Raw genomic sequence first — 17,901 nt, 5'->3', positions numbered from 1 at the left:
TTTGGGGCCAGTTTGCAGAAACCCTCAGCCTAGCAAAGGTGTGAAGTCCTGGGAGAAAGAGGATGCTATGCAATGGCTAAGACAGGTATGACTCCTGCCACACATACCCATGCTGACCACAAGCACAGCAGCTCCACCACATGGGGAAGGTGACTTCCTACCCCACCAACGCTCATCATAGTGTGTTAACTGCACTGCAGCTTGGAGGAAATACCCCTGACTTGTCTCAGCTTCCACAGAGCAGTGAAGCAGCTCTGAACTGGCCCCTGCCTAAGGGAGAGGGCCCTTTGCCAGCTGCTGCCTGCTTTGGAGGGGAGAAGCAAGGCCCAACTGACAATACAAAATACCTGTGTCCTGCTTCTTGGCCAGCTGGGCCTTATTGTGCCTCTGCAGGCACCTATCAGCAGTGATCACCTGTGCCAGAGCAGGCTAGGGAGTTGTTGGCAGTCTGATCTGCAGTGTCACCTGCACTCAGCAGTCGATCTTGTTCTGCTACACAGCTGCAGTGCTCCAGCCAGGGTGCTGGGGTGGCATAGCTGCCTTTGCAGTGAGTTTAGTGCTGAATTTAGGAGCCAAATGCTACTGAGGGGGGGAAAAAAAGGTGGGGTAGGAGCTCTAAACATAGAGTGAGATGTTCTAAGTGCACTCACCCCAAAGGCCAGCAAGGGATTGGCAATGGCATTGAAGACTGATGCAAACCAGAAGTTTACATTGCCATAGCCAGCCTGGCTATCATGCAAGAGGCTCCCAGTGTGTAGCCCTTAGTCATATGTTGTTCCAACATACTTGATCCCTGTCCTGCCTTTATGCTGAGGAGAAGCCCTATTGCCTGAGCACTTGGAGAAATGCATTCTTTCCAAGCTCAGTTATGCTGGTGGGAGCATATTTGAGCTTTTAACTAAGCAAAAGCCAGTGCAGCCACTGCAGTCATGCTGCTCTGCATATTGATTGGAGCTGAGATGTCTGAGGGTGTGGGGCTGCCATCCAGCCTGCCCTTCAGCTGCACCAGAGGCTGCCAGGGACACTGCACAGCTAATTAGCACCTCATCTTGGGCAAAGTAGCTCGACAAAGCCTGTGCTGTGATTAGCTGAGGGTGTATTGTTATTAACTGTTTTCACCTTCCCCTCAGCACAGTACCATGCTGTACTTGGCACCAGGATCCTGCTCTGCCTCCTGAGCTTTAACCCAGAGGGAGCCTTCTAAGGGAAGGTCCAAGGGAAGAAAAGACAGCTCTCCTGGACCAAATCCTAAGTCAGCAGCTGAATCTAAATGGTAAAGAGGGCAGGACCCTATATGCGAGGTTAAACTCTTTCCCAGAGCTGTGCTGCTGTTGCAGAAGCCCTGCCCCACACCCCTGCCATGATCTAGGATGCAAGGAACCTGCAAGAAAGGCTTTTATGTCTGATAACTGGTGCAGGTTTTGCTGCAGAAGAAAGCAGTTCACCTTTCTCAGAGCTTGTCTTGCCTCTCTCCTTAGCCCATACCCACCCTGAAAAGCTGTGCACTATACACCCCATGAAAACCCCTGAGCATTACCAGGTGAGGGTACTGCAGTGCCTTCCTTTGGCCCCACACTGTTTCTACTGCCCTGGAGCAAGGAGGAGCAGAGGAAAGAGCTGGGCACTGAGCCAGCAGGCTCAGGAAACGGTGCCGTATACGGTGTGGATTCAGTTCAGAGCAACAGCCCCAACTGACCATGGCAGCATGTAAATTACCAAGGGCCACAGCCAGCCCATGGAAAGATCTCAGCTAACAGGAACAATTGGAGGAAGGGAAAGCAGAACACATGCAGGGAACAGCCCCTTTTAAAAGGCCAAGCAGAAGTAGTTCAAAAGTGTTGTTACTATTTTAGGCAAAAGCAAAGACAGGGCTGTGTTTACCAAAAGCCAGCTGAGGGAGGGGAAAGGAGGCTTGATGGGAAAAGCTCCATCTTCAAGCTGGACTGTCACCTACAGCTCCCGAAGACAGGGCTTCTGAGCACCTAACTAGCGTTACACACCCCTTCATCAGGGACCAGAACCAGTGCTCCTGACAGTTCTTGCCCAGAGGAGCTGCAACTGAGACACCACTACACAGTGCAGCAGCCAGACCCAGTTTAAGGCTTCATACATACAAGAGCACTGAGCCCTGTAAAATGTGGTGATGACCATGTGCAGTTTGGCTTATTTTGTCACACCAGTTCAGGTCAGTTGATGTTTTCCTATGTTTTGGAGCATGAGTATAGTGTATGGTAGCTCAGGCACAGTCAGCAAAGCTTTCCCTCAAATCCAGCCCTGCTCTAGGTCCAGCATTGGCTGGACAGCCACTAAAGCTCTCTCCACACCCCAAACAAACCTATAGTGAAACTCAGCTTTCTTCCTGGCCACAAGCTACCCACCCCTCTGCCCAGGCTTGACTCAGCACCTAGGCTAGCCTCTTACAACAGCATGGGGAAGGCAGCACTGCACCCCAGCAGCCCTGTGGGAAAGCCAGGCTGTCTCAGGTGGTAGAGACAAGAACAGCCCACCCAAGGCATGGTGCACTGCTGAAGCAAGAGAAAGACAGCAGGAACACAAACCTTCCTCTGACCGACCTGAGCTACATTCTGCACAGATCCACACTGCAGGGGCAGTCACAGCTGGCAGCAGCTTTGGCTTCAGCAGACGCAGAAGGCAGACTGCTGTTTCCCCATCACCTGGGGTTCCAGGGTCTTTATTCTCCAACTCCACCACACCTCAGCTCCCTGCCATGTCTGAAAAGCAGCAGCACCTCCCGGGCCAGTGCCCAGGTCCCAGTACACACCCCTGCTCCACCCCAGCCATTCTTTGACAGGGTGGAGCCACTTCCACAACAGGAGCTTTGACACATTTCCTGCTATGAGCGCTGCTCTACCAAAACGCTTGGGAACAATCTGCCATCTGCTTCATCAGCAGACTGCTACCGCCCTCTCCCCCCAACACGAAAACCTGCTATGCCAGCTGCTGCTCCCACCCCTGCCTCAACCACACTGGGCAGCACCAAGCACCTGGACCAGCAAGTCAGGAAAGAAGAGGGCTGAGCCATTTCTCCTTCTGTCTGTTTATTTGCGATAGAAGAGCAGCCCAATCTGATAGGGCCTGGCTCCTTCACCTCAACCTCAAGGCCATCAGCATGGTTTTGGTTACAGCCTGAGCAAGTGACGGGCACCAGGACGAGGAGAGCTGCTGCACTGCCCTGCTGGTAGGGCAGGGTACACCTTCAGATGCGCAGGGGCAAGATGTGTTCACATACACCACAGCAGGGCAGGCTACAACCATCCTCTGCTGTGCTCACACTGGGCCAGAGCAGAGCTGGGCCCAAGCAGGAAAGCCCAAGAGCTGATTCTAGGGGCAATTATTGCTCAAGTCTTCAGTATACAGGAATGGAAGTGGTCCAAGGCAAGGCTGAGCTTGGCCTCCCCCACTCTGGAGCAAGGCACCAGCTGCCATACAGGATCACGTAAGTGTGGCTGAAGCACAAACTGAGCACCTAGCTCAGGCACAGAAAGGCAAGGCAACCTGGGCTTAGTGTGTGGGAGAGGCATTTCAGGCCATCACAACCCCTGCTACATAGTAGGCACAGGGCATGTGTACTGTACTGGACAGGTCTGGGCCCTTGAGTCCCATGTACACCACCACTACATTCTCCACCGCTACACCTGAGCACAGCTATGCCAGGGCAGGACCTCCCACCCTGGGCACACAGGGATTAAAAGGGACATGCAGCACTGTGGCATGGAACAAAGTGGCACAAGGCACAGTTGAGCAGGAGCACTCATGCTGGAGCTGGCAGCAGCAAGCAGCCAGAGACAAGCCTGCTCATCCACACAGGCTCTCATGAGACAGGGAAGAGGAAGGGGCACCAGAACAGGGAGCAGTCTCTTCTTTTGGTCCTACTCAGAAGGAAATGGCCCCCAGGAAGAAGGGCCAGATGTAGGCACTTGGGGAAGTTCCTTTGGAAACACTGGAATGGGACTGCAGCCCCACAGCTGTGATGCAGGCAGCTGCCTCTCTGCTCAGCAACACTGAGAAACAGCACAAGCCCTCCGAGGAGAAGTTGCCCATGGCTGCTCAGAGCAGAGGGGCTGGGCATGCAGACAGAGGACAGCAGGTCTTGGGCACAGGGATACAAGAGTCTGTAGGCACTTGACTTGGCTAGTGGCACCCAGGAGCAGGGGAACAGGTCCCAGCTGCCTCTGCCCCGGGGCTCTCATTGGCTCTGGGAGGGCCTTGCCCTCTAGTTGGCTTTGACCTTGCCGTTGGTGACAGTGCCATTCTCATGGATGCTGCTACCGTTGTGCTGGGCTGCTTGCTGAGCCACCCTAGGCAACCGTTTGCCCTTTGTGTAGGACTGGTACCAGAAGTTGGAGAAGAGGATGAAGAAGATGGTCCCATAAATCCAGATGAGGTGGACGAAGATGGGGAACTGGTACTGACAGCTGGGCATGAAGTAATACTGAGAGATGTGGACAGAGACAATCACAAACTGTGCCTGGGAATAAGGCAGAGCAGGGATAAGTTATTCACGGGGGCAGGGTCAGGGACACCCACCCCCCCACCCCACCTGCGACCTTTCTAAATTAAATCAATAAGCTTCTTTCCCAGTCTGAAGTAGTGTGTGTGCCTCCTTATGTTGAGGCACAGTCAACAGCTGGACAAGGCAGGCACAAGCCTCAAGGCAGCACATGTCTCTCACCCTCCCAGTGTGAATGAACCCACGGGCAGCAGACTGAGCAGCACCCACACCCTAACCAGGCTGGTAGGGATGTCAGAGGTCTCAGAGCTGTTAGAAACCCAGAGAAGCTACAGAAGAGACAGCTACAGCTGCTGCTGGCTACACCTTTCACAGGTACAGGGGCTGGCCTGCCCCCCACAGAAGAGGATGAAGGCACATGCTCTCCTCTGCAGCAGACTCACCAGCTGGATGGCTGTGATGTGCTTCTTCCACCACAGATACTTTTGGAAGGCAGGTCCTGCTGCTGAGAGCCCGTAGTACAGGTACATGACAACATGCACCATGGAATTGATCATGGCATGGAATGAGCCCATTCCCCCTGTTCAGAAAGATTTTCATTAGCATAAGCCAGTCCTCTACAGCAGTCAGTGCTACAAGAAGTTTCTAAGAGCTCAACAGGGCCAAAAACCCTTGTCAGCATGCTGCGGCTAAACCCAACCTTTCCCCAAGCTATGCACCCCTACAATTTCCATCTTACCTGGACCAAACCTCGCTCCCCACCACCAGCTCCAAGGCAGAACAGAATGGTGGAAAAGGTGCAAGAATGTGACCTGTTCATTCTTCTTCCGCAGGACAAAGATCACCTGCAATGAGAACCCAATGACATCAAGGACCTGCAGCCCTGGGAGCAGCTGGGCCAATAATTTAGTGTCTGATCTCAGTGACAGTTCCCCTTTCCCCCCACCAAGCTCACTGCCACTACCCATTAGGTCATTCCACAGCTTCCAGAGCTATAACATGCCAAGAGTGTCCTCTGCAATAGCCCAGCATGGCCTTCTTGGTAATAAAGCCAGACAGAAGCCCTACCAGGTCAGACTGGAAGGGCTGAAGTACACACCTATCCCAGGTACACTGGGCCCCAAGTCCCTGCCCAGAAAGCAGTGACAAGGCTTTCTCACAGTAACTTACCGTGTCTGTCAGTTCGATGAACTTTGAGAAGACAAAGAGCCAAGCAACACTGACCATCTGTAACAGAACATGTTAATATTAGAGACCCACCTAGACTTGAAATGCCTGTTGACCAAGAATGCCCATACAGTAACCCTGGGGTGAAACCAAGAGCCAGAGACTAAGTCCTCTGCCTCAGGAAAGGCAGGTAGCCGTGACCTTGCTGTCCAAACAGAAGTACTAAAGGCTATCCCCACTACTGGGAGAGGGACAAGAACTTACCCTGAGGGCCTTGGGGTCCTGCGAGAAGTCCACAGGGTCACATCTCCAGGTGTACCCAGTAAGCCACCCTGCCATCAGGAACTGCAACAAGAGCATCACCAGGGTGAGGCCCCACACCTCACCCACTGCACTTCCCAAGCCCTGCACAGAAGCACAGGCAATAGCCTGCAGAAGGACTCCCCACCACCTATGCAGCCTGCATGCAGGTTTTCATATGCCAGACAAAGCCTGCCCTCAACAACTCACCTCATAGACTATGTAAAGAGAGAGGCCCACCAGAAAGAAGTTGTATAGCACCATGAACTTCTTTAGGTTTAAAGGCTTCCTGTTGGCCATTAGTCGGGGACCCAAGGATAGTACAAAGTAGACATATGCCAGGAGGATGCCCATCACAAGGAACGGGGACTGCATCAGTGGATAATCAGCGATGCGGGGGTCTGCAGAGAAAGCCACAGCGCAGAGTGGTTAGCATCCTCACCCCAGTCTGCTGCCAGCAATGCTGCTGCCAGGGTGGACAGAAGGAATGGCAATTCTGTTCCCCTGGGACAGGAGTGCAGGTCAAGGGGGCAGTCTGGGAACCGAGGCTGGTAAAGCCAACCAAACTCAGGTACAAGGGCATGAGTACCCCAAAACAGCCGGCACACAGGCCCTGAGGCAAAACAGCCCGACAGGCAGCCCAAAAACCCCAGAGCTGCATCTACACAAGGGAAGAGGCAGGATGTAGCCAGACTCAGACTACTTCAGGGTTGACAGCCACCTGCCCAGTGCCTGCAGCAGGAAGGCACGAGCTGGACAGAGCCAAGCACTCACCTGCTTTCTTCATGAAGTCCTGATACATGGTCACAATCCTGTCCATGGTAGTGGCAGTATCTGTGGAGAGAAGAAGGGCAGATCAGGCAGCTGCTTTCCCAGGAAGGCTGCCTGCAGAGCACAGGCCTGTGGATCAAAAGATTTCAAGTATAGCTTCAGAGATACAGTCATGTGTATCTGGTCAGCATTGCTCTCAACTGATCATGCACCAGCATCTACTTCCCAGCGGAACCACATGCTCCCCACTTCTCACTAATCCTGGTCCTGCCTCCTGAGCTCTGCTGGGAACCCCATCATCCACCACCCGCAGTCCTTCCAAGGGCAGGTCCTAACATTTCAAGCTAGCTAGGACAGCTTTCAACCTCAGCACTGGATCTCCAGCCCCTTAGTCTTGCTCCTGCTGTACAGGCTCAAGCATTATCACCCATAACCATGATGTTGCTACCAGCCTTGCCTCCCGTACCCACTTGCACAATGCTCTCTGCCTGACCCTGGTGCAAGGTCTTCAAGGGAGATGCAGAGCTTTTGAACTTTTACAATCAGCTTTGGGCTCCTGACCACTGATTGCTGCCAGAGAAGCCAAACAGCATCACTGGCAGACCCACTGCATGAGGAAGGAAAGCCATCAGTTCAGAAACACGCATTTCTGGTGCCAGAGTTCCTGGTTTCACATCCTTGCACAAAACTCTCCTGACATGAACTACCATCCCATAACCCAGCACATCAGAGGCGAGGTGCAGCTACTTGGCAACAACATTTCCACTCCACTTTCAGACAGGGGACAGTACCTGTGGTGGAAAGAATATAAGGTTGCAGAGAGGTAATCTGGTTCTCCCCATACTTGCTCAGCCTCACTCTAAGCACACACCAGTGACCCAGACAGATGCTCTCCATAAAAGCAGGAAGGGCACAGGCTCTTGCTGCTGCAGGCAAGCTTCAAACATGTTCACCCAGCCCCCTGTGCTCCCCAGCCCAGACAGCAGCAGAGCAGCAGAAAGAAGGTAGAGCACAGGCCTTACCTGACTCACCCTGCTGCAAGGGAGGCATCCCCACAGCTGCTCTCAGACCTCCAAAAGGCTGTATGGGAACCACTGCCCACAGACAGGCCCAGGGAAACAGTCCCCAGCCCAGTCCCCTCAGGAAGTTTGTTGCTTCCTGGTGGTGGCAGCATGGAGCCTCTCCCAGACCAGCAGCCAGAGGAACCTCCTTCCCAGTAAGGTCCCAGGTGGGAGCATCCAGCAGCCATTGCTACCTCAAGCCCCCATCAGCCAGCACCAGCATCATTATTTCAGCTTCACTGCAAGAGTAAGAGCTCAGTAAAGTCCTCTTTGCCCTAGCTGGTACCCAGACAGCAGCAGCAGACACTACCAAGCACCTACACGACAGGCTTTGCTGGCAGCAGTCTTCTCAGGTGCCTGGCACACAGCATTCTGCATCACCATTCCCTACACCTCTCTTTAGAGCAGCAACAGTGCTAGCTCTGTGCCTGCCCAGTCATACCCCCTGTGCTCCTCCAAAATGAGTGCCACCCAACCTCTACAACAGCACTGGAGTGGAACAGGTCTTCTCCTTCACCCCCACCCTTCTCAAAGCACCCATTCTTCCAAGCAAGGCTCCAAAGCAGCCTGCACAGCCACACCCCCCAAGGACAGAGCCTAAGAAGTTTTGCTGTGCTTCAAAAACACAGAAAGTGATTCCTCATGTCACCATGGAAGCAGCTGCAACCCTAGGGCAAAGCCCACTCAGAACTGACCCCCACACCTCATGGGCATCAGCAGCAGAATAGATGCTCATCTTCACAGCCTAATATTTAAAGGGGTTTAACAGCAAGTGATACTCACTTGTAGTAAGTAATACTTAAGGTCCTGGGCACTGCCAAGGTTATCCACTCTCCATATGCAGCAGGGGCAGGAAAGTGTAGCAGGAACTAGAGCATCCTTGAGAGCCACTCAAAGCTCCAGCTGTGGGAAATGCAGTAAGTACACGTCCTGAAAGCTGCTGAGCTTTATGTTGCTCTAATGGCTAAGAGCAAGCTCCAAACTTGTTCATCTAGTTTCAGCTTTCAGCCACTACATCCAGCTACACCTTTATTTGCTAGATCGAGGAGCCCTCAAGAGTTAGTTCCCAGCACAGGTACCCGACTATTGAAGCTCAGTGTTTATCTTACCAAGCTGAATGAGTCACCTTTACTACAGGTCCAGGGCAGACAGAACTCTTGCCAAGTGCTTGCCTATTTTAGGCAGGCTGGGATGAGAAGATGGTATCAGTCACCCACAAGCTCAGAGCTACATCTCACTGCAGGGAAACACCTGAGCTCAGGCACTACAGGTTACTGTACTGACTGTGATGCCAACAGGGCTCCAGCACCAGTGGTCAATGAGGACCCCAAGTCAAAACAACTCAGGAGACTTGGGTGAGAAGACTCACACTGACAGACCTGCTGAAGGCTACACAGAGCACACAGCAGATAAGGGTCATCCTGGCAGCAGCCCTGAACCCAGACAAGCATCCCACCCAAGCAGTAGAAGCAGCCTGCTTCCACACAGCACTAGCACAGAAGTTCCCACCAGTATGAACAGAAACAAGTCCCTTCTGCTGCTCTGTCTTGTGAAGCACCTCCAGCACTCTGTGCATGCCAGGCAATCGACCTGACTGGACCATGGACTCTGGGCAAGCACCAGGACCTCTACCAGGGCAGAACTAATAGAATCACAGTGCATGCCCTTATGAAAAGGACCTATGCATGTCCCATAGCTTCCCTAAGCAGGACACCCTGCTGCATTCAGCTAACAGAGCTGCCACATCTTCAGGGAACCCCCAAGGTTCTTGAGTCTTTGCAAGGGCTGGTGTCCACACTGGCATCCTACACAGTCCTGCATTAGACAGAGGCTGAAGTGTGCCTTGCTCGGTGAATAGATGCAAGTATGTCTCACCCTCCTCTGTCTCCCAAGAGGCAGCCACTGGCCTTGGGGTGTTGGCAGTCAAGCTGCAAAGGGAGAGTTGTAAAGGAGAGATAAACATTACCTTCACTAAGCAGAAGGATAAGCGCACTGGTCTGCCTGAACTATGATGGCTCCACACCAGCCTTTTTGCTGCTGGCAGGGTTTTTCCAGCACAAGCATCTTGGGAACCTCAACTCACCTCTGCCATTTCCTCTGTGTACAACACCAGCACTTGATGTCCCTCTGCCCTTGCAGAGGGGTTCACCATCCAGCCAGGCATCAGCTCTTACTGCCCTCCACACTACACACTGCAGATGTTTACAGCTCAGTGGTTGGCATCTGTCCTCTTTGTACAGGGGAGACACTCTCCTTTGACTCCTCCTGTATCCTGATCCTCTTGGGCAAGGAGCTGGGAGGAGATGGGGAACCCAAACCTGAGCCTTGAACAGCTGAAGTCAAGCCAACAGGCCCAAGCATCCCAAAGCACCAGGAACCCTTGGGGCCCAAATACACCCTGCACAATACCTAGAGACCTTGCAACACAACTCCTTCCACTTCTCACCAACAGAGAATTACTTCCCCATCTCAGCAAGAAAGTTCCCACTATTTGCAAACCAGAGCATCAGGCCCCACTCTGCCACAGCAACCAAGGCTTAGATACTTGGTTACACCAAGCAATGCATACACTGCACATTCCCAACAAGCTATACAGCTATTAGTGCAACCTCAGCGAGAATAGCTAGGCCCTTTATAGCCAGCCCCAGCAGCCAGACAACATTGTGAGCCACGACAGAGACCAGAGCTCAACCCAGTTAGTTTTGTCAATAGCCCCACAGAGCACATCCCTCCACACAGCAGCTATCAGCAAGCAAGACTCAGCCCCAGCCACCCAACACTCCTGCCTCCCCATCAGTTTCGAGTCAGAAATCAGTCCTCTAATAAGTGTGAAAGCAAGCACCCTTGTCTCCCCACTACTTTAATTACAGGCAGCACCAAAATAAGTCTGGTAGGTGGCAACAGAGCCACCACCACAGAGTGAGCTGGCACAGAGCCCTTGCTGAACTGGCTAAAGCAGGCCTGGTCCCTGAAGGTGCCCCAAGGGAGCAGCAATCCTCAAAGGTGAAGAGATAAGCAGATATCAAGCTACATCACATCCCTGACCCACAGGCAGGCAGTAAGGCTTGACATAGCTCTGAGAAAGATGCATCTTCCTCCCCCAGCTCCCTACCACAGCACATTCCTGGAGCTCCAGAACATCGCTGTCAGGTCCAGCAAGACCCACATGCAGCTCCATGTATCCAGGGAATGTTTCCCAGCAGAGATATGGGGACCTGTGGTTCAGAACCATCTGCCAGCAGCAATTGCTCCTGTGGAAGGAGTGGGACTGACCAACCCAGGGTCTGGTGACCCCGCACCAGGCACAGACAGGGCTGTACACAGCCCACACTGAGGCTGGCACGTCAAACCATCACCAGGAGCTGTTAGTTGCAGCTGCAGGAGACACCTCCTGGAAGCTCATGCACAAATGAATCCAACAAGATGAGGAACACAAAATCGTATCTGCCCTCAACAACACACAAGAAGCAAGGCAGTCAGAGCAAGACAAGAGTGAGAATGAGGCCAGCCAAGCAAAGCCTTCTTTATCAGCTGCAGCAGGATCACTAAAACTAAAGTTTATCATGAAACAGAAAATTGGATTTGGCTTTCCTCCTCCTGCTGCTCTGTGCCCAGGTGAAAAGAAGACTGTAACCAGACAGTGCATGCTTGCTTCACATCAGGACACCAGTTCAGGCACACGCAGCAGAGAGCTGTATTCATGTACATTGCATTACTGCTAACCATTTCAGCCATCTTACTAAAGATTTAGTTAAGGCACTGTTGTCCACATGGTACCAAAGTAACATTCCACACACACACCCCAGAGATGCCCGTGCACCAGCTCACAGGGTGCATAAGACGAGTCTGGAAGGAAAGCAGGAGCTTCTGTGTTTCAGGTGCAGAACACCATCCCAGCAGAGCGGGGCAGAGCCAGAAAGTAGCTCCCCTAGCCTGGCACCTTGGCTTTGAGAACTTAGAACAGAATCTGTTAGAGTGTGATGACAACCAGTTCCAGAACTCAGCCCACAACATAACTACAAAGTCTACAAGAAAACTTCAAGCTACCACCACCAGATAAGTTTTCCTATTTGAATCACATCCATTCGTACTTCCTCTGGCTTTGCTACTTCATGCTCAGTATCAAAGGACACAGCTAACAGCCTGGTACCATATGCTCTGCATCAGCATACTTGGAAGCCAGTACAGGAGGACTGTGTTCACAAGACAAGGGATAAGCAAACTCTCAAACCCTTGATATGCAACAGCTCTCGCAAGAGCTGTCACTGCAACACAACTGGCTTGTGTTGCTCCTTGGCACACAGGCTTCAAACAGCAGAAAGTGACCTGTCTGAAGCCAAGGAGTTTCTCCATCTTCACCAAGTGTGTGTTAATACCCTACCACTATCTCACACTGTGTCTGTAAAACCCTGAGGACTTTGGATAGCATCCTACAGATTAGGCTCTCCCCTTCTCACGGAGAGCTGGAAGCAGGGAGACTCCCAGATTAGCAGGCAAGCTCTGCAGAGCCTGGGCAGTCAGCGTGGCACCTCACAAGCTTTCAGGGGAAGGAGAAAGTCCATTGCAATAGGATATAGTAACCTTGTACAAAAGGCAAGGCAGGTCATGAGACTTCAAGGTCCCACAAGAGCATGCAGTAAAAGATCTATATGCACAGCACTGTGTTTTTTCAGGGACAGCATCTCCCCAGGCTGATCAGGCAAGCTCTTAGAGTAGGCTTACTCCTTATCACATTCCACACTGGTGGCTGCATGTGCAGGGCACTGGTATCAGTACAGACGAGAGCAGTTGGGGAAAAGGCAACACCAGGCAAGAAGTCCAACACAGCAAGGAACAAAGGATTGAAAAAAATGAAGGGAGAAAAGAAACAAAAGGTGAGATATCTGCAGAAGGGGACAATAAGGTACTTCCTTCCTATGCTAACAACACTGAGCTATGTCTGCTCCCTCATGCTGGGAAGGAGATAGCTGGGCTCCTCTCTGAGGGGATGGCACCCAGCAGCCCCCCAGGGTGCACAGGGGAGCACACCCAGGAAGGACAGAACTATGCAGGCAGGGCTGAGCCAAGCCAGCTCCTAACACCCACTTCACGAAATAGGTCAAGCCTTCCAAAGCCCTCCAGCACAGGAATACAGAACACCCCATCTGGCGGTGGGACAGACTGTACCAAAGCATTCATCTCTGGTTTTAATCACTATGCAAGTGCCTCACTACAAGGCTTCACCTCTGTTCCCACAGCAGTGTCTGTAATCATTACTGTATAATGATTACATTGCTCTGTTCCATCCAGGCCTGTGCATTAATTGGAGAGGCGCACCAAGACAAGATGGATATTAAAAGTCTGCAAAGCAAGATGCAGAAAGACTAAAATCCTTCCAACAGCTTTATCCAGATGATTCAAGAAACCCAAGGGTGAACCCAGAGCCATTTCTCATTGAGACAAGGGGCTACTGCCTGGAACTCGCCTTGACATCAGCATTGGGCCACCCATATCCTCCACACCAAGGCAACAGCACAGTCACATAGCCACCTCCTAACAAGAGAAAGGCATGTTCTCTGACAGCACTAGGGATGTTACACTCCAGGAGCACAGTATATGCTCCACAGATCCCCCAAAGCATAAGGCTTAATAGATACCACCTTTAACAGGGTTCAGGTCCCTCCACACACAAAGAAAACAGCACTAGGCCCGATTATCTCCACAATGTATACATGGACCACTCAAAGCCAGGGCTCTTGTTGCTACTGCTGGTCCTATACAGAAAGGGAAACCCTCTTAGGGTTAAGCAGAAGCAGCATGAAATATAAATCTATATACAGAACAAAGCTATAAACAAACCATGACAGCAACCTATCTGATCTGATCCACAGGGTTAGAGCACTCCTTGCAGCAAGCCTGAAGAACTTGCTGCCACAGCGACAGCTTATCACCCCGACCCATCCCACAGGAAAGAATCAACCAGAAATTAAATACCCTGTGAGACTAAGGGAAATCAAGCACCATCAGACCCAGTTACCACCTCCATAATCCCCAAGCCACTGAAGTCTCAGTTGCATCCAGACACAGGCCTCCTGATAGGGAGCCGGCTGGGGCAGCTTGTCATCTCTGAGCAACAACAACCCCACAAGTCCTGCAGGGAAGAGCTCTGGCTCCTGGGGACCAGCTCCTCCCTGCACAGCCCAGGCTGCCTCACCTGTTTGACTGGCAAGAACCAGACTTTCCAGACCAAGTACTCCCACCATCTGACAGCCAGCAGGACACATGCTAGTATAACTCCAATACAAAAGCACAGGAATACAGAAGATCTCTTGGGCCATCACATGCATCACTCCCAATATCTCCTGTAATCTTCTTCCTGAAGGAAAGATCTCAGCCTGGGTGTTGACTGCCCTGTAACCCCAACAAGAAAGGGGAAAGCATTCACTGCAACCTTCAAGGACAGTGCCAAGCCAAGTATGCAGCAGTGCACCTGCTTCTGATGCCAGCTTCAGAGCTTCCTAGGGATGAAAAGCTTTTTTTCACCAGGACAGAAAGGAGATACTATGCACCCTGAACAAGCTCACTCATTTCAAAACATGGTACAACACTCCTAAATCAGAGTGAGTTTCTCCTCCGCTATCCTTAGTTTTAACAGTACTTTCGTATTACATTTCTACCATCAAGGACCATAAAATCCCTTCCCCCCCCCCCCCCCTTTCAGGAAGCAGAGGTGACAATACAGAGGGCAGGACTGCAGAGGCCCAGGCTGTGTGGGTGGCATGGCTTAATCCCCACAGCGAGATGCAGCAAGTAGATGCTGCAACACCTGGCATCATGCTACTTCCCATAGGAACAGGCTGTCAGCAGCTGCCCACACCCATGAGCTAGAGGGGCTTCCTATGTATCAGACAAGATACAGCAGCCTCAGTCAAACCCCAAAGGTTCCACCAACTGTCTGACTCTCTAAACCATCCTCAAGAAGCTGCCCAGCAGGTCTGGTGGGAAGGTCAGCTCCGTCCAGCTAGGAATCTGCCCTGGCTGCATTCTGGCAGAAGAGAAAAGGGTCAGTTTGGGGCAGCACAGGATGGATGCGCTGCTGCACAGGCAATCCTGGACTCCAGGAGGGTAAGAGATGCTCTGAGGGAGTGCACTAGCAAGGAAAGCAGCGAGTATTATCCCACACTATGCCCAGTGAGCACAGGAAGGGGTATCTCCCCCACTTCTTCCTGTCCTTAGAACTCCAGAGCCAAGGTGGTCTGGAAAGCACCTGACAGTACCCCTGCAGGAAAAAACCTGAGCACTGAGGCACACAGACCATCACCCCCAAAGCCTCCCCTCCTGTTCCAATGCTCTCTCATTCAGCCTGTTACAGAGATCAAAAAGCAGCAGTTTTCCCAACTGTCCCTTCATTACAACAGAGGAACAGGGCCACATAAAATACAGAGAGCAAATCCAGCACTGCCTGTGGAAGGTTAGATGAGCCATTTCACCATGGTTATTAAACCTGCAGTTGCCCGGCAAGTGCAGACACCGTGTACGACCACACACCAGTCCGAGATGAGCTTGCAGCCGGGCTACTGCTGCCACCAGGAGGGTGACAGCGACCTCCTCCTCCCACCAGCGTTCCAGAGCAAGGGCCAAGCACCTACACGAGCCGGCACTCAAAGCTAACATTGTGTCGCAGCGGCGGGGGAGGCCTGGTACTGCCACCCTGCCCGGAGGAGGAGGGAAGAGCCATCTCAATGGTACATTGATGCTGAGGGATGTGTAGGAGAACGATCTCCGGCCACCAGCGCCACCGCTGAAGGCTGTTCTTATCTTAACGCAGCGAAACCCCAGCAGACCACAGCCCTTCCCAGCTGTTTAACATCCCGCAGCTTTCAGGCACGGCCGAGCCCAGTGGCCGCGCCAGGACGGAGGGTGTCAGGGAGCCGAGCAGCCCCAGCAAGGCGGCTCCAGCACAGACCCCTGCCCTGCCTTCCACTGCTGTGCCCGGCAGGGACCCCCCCGCCCGGGAGAGGGGAGCGAAGGCGCCTCCCGGCACGGCCGCAGGGTGTGGCGCCGCCGGGGCCTAACGCCGCTCCGGGCCCCGGAAGCACGGTGCCGCGGCCCGGCCGAGCGCCGGCATCACCGCCAACGGGGCCTGTGCGATCGGGGCTGGGAAAGGGCCGCTGCAGGGCCCAGGGCGGTGACTGGGGTGAAGGGGGTGAAGCCACCTCCCAGCGAGCCCCGGCCGAGGCCTGCCCGGCTCCTGCAGGCCGGGAGCGGCGACGGCAGCTGCCCCAGCACCACCGCAAGTGTCAACTGCGCGATGCCGATCCCCTTCCCCAAAGCTGTGCAGCCACCAGACCTCGGCCCGGAAAGGCAACAAGCCCCTGGCACAGGGCCCGTCACTGCCAGCAGCAGGGGGGCAGCCTCGGCACTGCCGGGACCCTGACCCCAGCATGGCCGCCGGGCAAAGACCTGCCGGGGCACAGGCCAGCGTGCGTGTGCCCTGGCTCACAACCAATGGGGAGGGCCAGTCCTTCCTCCTGACAGGCTGGGAAGCATCCCAAGCACCGCACCAAGACGGTGCGGAGCAGGCGGCTCTGACATATGACTGCCCCAAAGGAGGGTAGCCCAGCTGTGGGAAGGGAATTGCACACTCCCCCGGGCACTGGGGACCAGGCCATGAGCCGGGGAGCACTATGAGGAGTCAGTTGCTCTTACAAACTTCAACAGCCCAACTTGGATCCCACTTATCTTCCTCCTTCTGACACAGGCAGGTTTGTACACTGCTAGCCTGTCACACGCACCCACGCTGCTGCTGTGGTTATCTCCCCCTCCAGCAGAGTGACAGCCTCACTTGCGCCTTCCTGCCCGGTGGCCACCGCACCCAGCCTCACCCCCTGCCAAAGGCATGCCACAACACCCATCCCGCCCATCAGGCCATGGTCTCTCCAGACTCATCCCTCCACCTCCTCAGTGAGGGGTGCATCACCCGCCTCCTCCCATGCCCCGGAGCATCCCGGGTGACAGGGACACAGACACACACGCGAGACCCATCTCCGGCCTCTTTCCCCCTACAGGCTGTTGAGCAGGTGCCAAGCAGGCACATGGCCTCAGCAGGGCAGGGCCCACCAGCCCCAGCAGGCAAAGCTTCAACCTGAAACCAGCTAAACCCCGCTCAGGCAAAGCTTCAACCCCAAAGCTGGCGTCAGCACACTCCTGCTCTGCAACGACCTTCAGCGATCAGGCATGAAACACCCCAAAAAGCACTTCCCAACCCACCACCAAGTTCAGACATCTTTCCCCCTCAAAAAACCCTGAAAAGGCCCTGGGATCGAACAGGCACCCCCAGCCCAGCCCCACTGGGCAGGCCTGCAGCCAGCACCCACCGCCCCGGCGGGGCCCCTGACCCCCACGTGCACACAGCACAACCAACAGCACACTCACCAGCGACCGCACCCCGCTCTACCCGCCACCACAGCTGCCCCCGCCATTAAAAAGCGCTGCCCTACCCCCTTCGCCGCTGCTGATTGGTCCTGTGGGTGAGCTCCGCCCCTCGAGGACGAACTGAGGGGAGGAGCTCATCCCCTGGACCAATCAGCAGCGACGACACGGCCCGCCCATTCCGTAGCCAAGCCCAGGCCGGCAGCGCCTCACGGGCTGTGACTGCGCCGCGTCCTGACATTGTGAGGGGGGCGCTGGGTTTTGGGCGGGTTTAGCTGATTTCTAGAGGAGAGGCAGCTCTCCGGGGAAGGCGAGGGAGTGGAGGGCAGCAAGAGGAAGGAAACGACGGAAAATGCGCTGGGAAAAGAGTCAGGCAGGGTGGCATGTGGAGGGTTGGTGTGAGGGTGACGGTGAGGGCGTGAGGGCGATCAATACAGATCGATAAACAAGTGGCACATATGGTCATGTTTTTTACGAGTGACACCACAGCAGCTACCACAAGCACCTGGAAACAGGACAGGACACCACAGAGAGGTTACATGGGTCCGCATGCTGTTCCCAGCACCACTTCATCCTGTGGTGTCCTCGCAGACTTAAAACTATCAAAAATGGCTTGATCTGAAGGTGTTTTCAGAACTCACTGCTCTAATTATTAGGAATCACCCCATTTCCAGCTTAATTTGATGCACAGCAATCCATTAATATACATTTGCTTCTGTG

At 53.7% G+C, this 17,901-nt stretch overlaps 1 protein-coding gene across 2 annotated transcripts; it reads right to left on the bottom strand.

Annotated features, from left to right (window-relative positions):
- Positions 1 to 3,115: 3,115 nt before the first annotated feature.
- ELOVL1 (ELOVL fatty acid elongase 1) lies at positions 3,116 to 17,207 on the bottom strand. Of its 2 annotated transcripts, none has more exons than XM_080623360.1 (8): positions 17,185 to 17,207; positions 6,713 to 6,772; positions 6,149 to 6,339; positions 5,903 to 5,983; positions 5,642 to 5,698; positions 5,211 to 5,316; positions 4,915 to 5,051; positions 3,116 to 4,489 (listed from the first exon to the last, which is right to left on the bottom strand). In XM_080623360.1, exons 2-8 carry the CDS (start codon positions 6,756 to 6,758, stop codon positions 4,235 to 4,237), a joined length of 873 nt encoding a protein of 290 aa, XP_080479486.1. In that variant the 5' UTR covers positions 6,759 to 6,772; positions 17,185 to 17,207; the 3' UTR covers positions 3,116 to 4,234. The 2 variants fall into 2 exon arrangements, with proteins under 2 accessions (XP_080479486.1, XP_080479487.1); XM_080623361.1 differs by lacking the exon at positions 17,185 to 17,207 and adding an exon at positions 8,554 to 8,774.
- Between the last annotated feature and the right edge of the window lie 694 nt (positions 17,208 to 17,901).

The sequence above is a fragment of the Psittacula echo genome (genome assembly GCF_963264785.1).
Source record: "Psittacula echo genome assembly, chromosome: 7".
NCBI lineage: Eukaryota > Metazoa > Chordata > Aves > Psittaciformes > Psittacidae > Psittacula > Psittacula echo.
Note: the sequence above shows the minus strand (reverse complement) of the source record. Positions and strands in the feature narration are given on the sequence as shown.